Here is a 4,565-nt window from a genome sequence, read left to right as displayed (position 1 = left end):
AGAGTTGCAACCAGTTGTTGGAGCCCAGAGAGTGTGAAACAACTAGCGGTTCTTGGCACACTTCTGAGGTACTCACCCTGTGCATGACTAGTTAGAGCAATTATGAGAAGGGTAAGAATCTGCAACAATGATATTGGTCTAATTTCTATAATATATGTTGCAAAATTAAAACACAAGAAACAACTATGATGTAAAGAGTCATTATGCAACGAGTAGTTCATATAATGGAGGAAATATTAAACTTATAATTCTTTTTTCCAAACATACTACATATCTAGTACTCTAGAGGATTTTAACACATAACCAGTTCTAGGAGTAATCACTAGGAAAACAGCGTCGTCAGGTCTAGCTGGTTCACACAAAATCTAGTGCATGAGCCCCACATGTAAGTGTCAAAAGATAACAACTCAACTATATTTTTTGTCTCTCTAAAAATATTCACTTCAAATATGGCCAAAATTTTCAAAAACGTTCTAAAGCCTTAAATATCTTGACAAGTGAGCTTAGTTTTTTCAAGAATACTAACGATCATTGATTGATTTACTAAATCTAGTGTGAATCACAATGTTGTTCATTGTTAAGTATAGGAACCAACACGTCTATCTCAGACATTTATTGCCACATTAATCTTAGTTCAAAATAACCAAAGTAGATTTAATAACTAAGAGAAAGACGGCGCTGCTTTGCCTCTTGTTGTATGGTTGTATTCGGCAAATAATATGTACGTATAAATTTCCTTAGATGCTTTGCATCACATCTGAAGTTTAGCACTATGGTTTTTATCCCTTCACCTAGAGTATTGGACTCTATGTCAATTCGTTGATTTACAACTTTTTGCTGGCTAAACATTGATATAATTGGCTTTAAGAATTGCACATTTCTGAATTTTCATGTGCATTTTTTTTCATGTATTTCCATTAAAATATAGATGAAGCATACTTACTACACACGAGAAAAACCAAGAGAATTTACATACAACATCGTTACAGCCCACAAGATGTCTTCTTCCATCACAAAGGAAGCTAAAGGTAAAATAAGACATAAGATACTTTCCAATTGGGAATAGGACAGACATCACCCCCTCGATGCTTAGGATTGGCTCATGGAAGACAACAAAAGCCATGTCGTTGCAAAACATTGGCCAAGAAAGGCCTCAGTACCTCCGGCCCCGATCCATCTCCGTCCGGTAAAAGACCAGGGAGAGTCGCTAGGTCCGCGTGCATCCAAGCTCTCCCTACACTAGAACGGTAACCAGCTGTTGGAGCCCAGAGAGTGTGAAACAACTAGCGGTTCTCGACATACTCCTGGATAGAGATATTCATGTCACACTCTATATCTTACTAGTTAGAGCAATTATGAGAAGGGTAAGAATCTACAACAATGATATTGGTCTAATTTCTAGTAATATATGTTGCAAAATTGAAACAATTGGGTAAAACATCAAAAACCAAATATGATGTGAAGAGTCATTATGCAACAAATAGTTCAGATAATGGAAGAAATATTAAACTTATAACTCGTTTTTTCAAACATACCACATAATTAGAACTCTATGGGATTTTAACACATAACTAATTCTAGGAGTAACCACTAGAAAAACATAGTCGTAATGCCGCTTGACACTAAATCGTGTGCATGAGTCCCACATGTAAGTGTCTAAAGAGTAAAGACAACGACTCTGACTAGATATTTTTTTGTCTCTCTTAGAACTTTTAATTTTCACTTCAAATACGACAAAATAAAAATAAAAAAACATTTGAAAGCCCTAAATATCTGGATAGATGAGCTTAGATTCTTCAAGAATACTAAGGACCTTCGATTGATATACTAAAAAAAAATCCTTTTTCCAGTAAACATTGAATTTGCACCTCAAATTTGGTAGAAATTTGATAAGCATAGTCCAAACTCCTCAATGGCCAAGGAAAGAATGTAGCTAAAACTTTTCCAGAATACTAACTGGAAATATCTTGGTTTACTAGAACATTTTCATTTGACTGTTAACTTTGAATTTTCATCTCAAATTTGACCAAAACTTGAAAAAAAAAACTGATGAGTAAGTTGGCTAAGGCAAGGCTGAAAGGGTCGTGCCCCGCCCAGCCCATGCTATTTTTTTAAGTGCATATTTCGTTTTCAGCCATGAAACACAATCCCAATAATTATTTTCTACTGTCGGCCCGTCCAGCTTTCGGGGCCAAGCTCCGCCACTGCTTGAGTGCGTATACGTACGTTAAACCTCGTTGATAACTAATGGTTTTGCTAATTCGTATTTGCAGTTTTATGCTTTCAAAATCTACAATCTGCGATCGAGTTGAGCACACCGAGACCGGCGATGACACCTCTGGCAAGTTAATATCTCTTGCTCGGATGTATGTGACCTTCAACTTCAACCGTGTACACCAGGATTTGGTTTTTTCGATCCGTCCCAAACAGGCCTAAAGGTACGTGAGGTCGGCAAGCATGGGCAGATTAAGATTCGTTTCTCTTTCTTCTCTCGGCAAACCCTTCACGAGCATGGCTACCGCGCGCGCCACACAAACGGTCGACAGTCACGCACGCACCGCCGCACCACACAACCCTGTCGACCACCCCGTGTCGCCATGCGCCCGCAGCGATCCCCGTGGCCCCCTCCGTCCACCCCCGGCCTACAAAACCGGCACTGCACCTCTCGTCCTCCCACCGTACTACCGCAAGTGCAAAGTAGCTCATACATCCATCTCAGCTCCTCCACCGACCACCAGACCCAGATCGATGGCTTCCTCATCCGTGCTGCTCGGAGGAGGCGCGGGCGCCGCCGCCTTCACCGGCGCCGCCGCCGGCAAGGCTCTTCCCAGGCCGTGCTTCCTCGCCGCTCGTCCCCACACCGTCAGCGGCGGCCGCCTCTGCCTGCAAACCCCTCCTAGGGCGACTCCCGTACGTGCACTTGATGTTATTACTACCACACTTGCTGGTGTTTGTTCTTTGCGATGTTACGTATGCTGACTGTTCGTTGGTTCATTCGTGCGTCAGGCTAACGACGCCGTCGAGACCGTGAAGGGGGCGGCCGGGGAGGCCGGAGACAAGGCCTCGGAAGGGGCGGACAGCGTGTCGAAGGCGGCGGGCGACGCGGCGGGCAAGGTTCAGGAGGCGGTGGAGGGCGCGGTGGAGGGAGCCAAGGACCTCGGCGAGAAGGCCAAGCAGGCGACGGAGGAGGCGTGGGACGCCACCAAAGACGCCGCGCAGGGCGTCGCCGACGACGTCACCGCCGCGGTTGAGGATGTGAGCAAATGAGCTCAACATTTGCGTATCAGCTTTTCAGTTCGCCGATTGGATATTGAACATGCATGATGTGCATGCGAGTGTCTGTTTTGTGGATCTCATAATTAATGATGTATGCTTTGTATAAGAGCTACAACGTTGGTCAAAAGTTGTGCTAAAAGCATCTACAACTGAACATCTCATGCCCGTCGCAAATGTCCAGACGGGCTGCCAGAAAAAACGTCACTTAACGCCCCATATCCGATCCAAACAACTGAATTGATAGGCACTCCTCATACCTAGTTCATATCTGGGGCGGATATGAGGATGCCTGAACGCGCCCGTCATGCCGGACTGATCACAAGAGCCCATGCATCACACGCAGAGACCGGCGGTTTGACGGACGCTTCCTCCAGTTCTCGGTGTGGATGAATTCATGGTGCCGCGTGGCGTCGGTCCGACGGACGCCTCCTCCAGTTCTCGGTGTGAATGCATTCATGGTGCCGCGTGGCGTCGCTCCGGCATGCCGCCCGAGGGAGCAAGTCTATCTATTTAAGCCGAACAGTGGCAGTGAAACCCTAGCCTCCCCATTCCTTCCCACTCGCGCCGCAACTTCCATCCGCCCTGTAGCCGCTAGCCATGGCCCGGGAGAGGATCACCACCTATGCAATGTCGATGCCGGTACGTCGATTGTAGCTCGAGGAGGAGATCCGGGCCAGGCGCGCCGCTCGTGTCACTATCGGTCTGCCTCCGAATTCGCCAGAGCCAGAGAAAGAGGAGGAGGAAGCGTGGCAGCAAAAGGAAGCGGATTAGGACCCCCCACCCATGGAGGAGGAGGAGGATCTGGAAGCGGACGACGCGGCGGAGCCGGAGGAGCAGAGACCGCAGGCTTTGCCATGGAGAACGTCATGGCGGAGTTTGAGGTCGCCCAGGCAGCAAAGATGGCGAAGCAGACTGCCATCCTTAAATTCATCCAAGATGAGGCCTATATGGAGTCCAACCGCCCAGGCTTGCACCGACCCTTCTAATACTCTTCCAATATGCATCATCATCATCATCCAAACATCAACCCTTTGCTCATCTTGGAAATACACCCTATGGAAAACCTCACCCACAAATCAGTACTAGGCCACTATTTACCTATGGACCTTTCATCGTCACTGATCGAATCTAATGCCTTCTTCGGAGCTTCTAGCAAGCGATATTCAGATTTCAATCTGGCGCCGTTTGTAGTCCCATGGGCACTATGGAACTTTAGAGATGGCATTGGGTTAACCATAGCATTTGGTTGAACATGAAACAAATATGTCACCTAGTCCTACAACACCTGA

General features: G+C 46.3%; 1 protein-coding gene across 1 annotated transcript; it reads left to right on the top strand.

The window, feature by feature from the left end:
- The first annotated feature begins 2,498 nt into the window (after positions 1-2,498).
- On the top strand, positions 2,499-3,382 carry LOC125539511. Its single transcript, XM_048702981.1, has 2 exons — positions 2,499-2,910; positions 3,007-3,382. The coding sequence occupies exons 1-2, from the start codon at positions 2,512-2,514 to the stop codon at positions 3,265-3,267; spliced, it is 660 nt and encodes a 219-aa protein (XP_048558938.1). The 5' UTR covers positions 2,499-2,511; the 3' UTR covers positions 3,268-3,382.
- The last annotated feature ends 1,183 nt before the right edge of the window (positions 3,383-4,565 follow it).

This window comes from Triticum urartu, chromosome 2 (genome assembly GCF_003073215.2).
Source record: "Triticum urartu cultivar G1812 chromosome 2, Tu2.1, whole genome shotgun sequence".
NCBI lineage: Eukaryota > Viridiplantae > Streptophyta > Magnoliopsida > Poales > Poaceae > Triticum > Triticum urartu.
This window is presented reverse-complemented; position numbering and strand designations above follow the sequence as displayed.

Coding starts and splice junctions, on each gene's coding strand:
- LOC125539511 (XM_048702981.1), top strand. CDS start 2,512: ATGGCTACCGCGCGCGCCACACAAACGGTCGACAGTCACGCACGCACC. Junction 2,911..3,006: donor CCCCTCCTAGGGCGACTCCC/GTACGTGCACTT, acceptor TTCGTGCGTCAG/GCTAACGACGCCGTCGAGAC.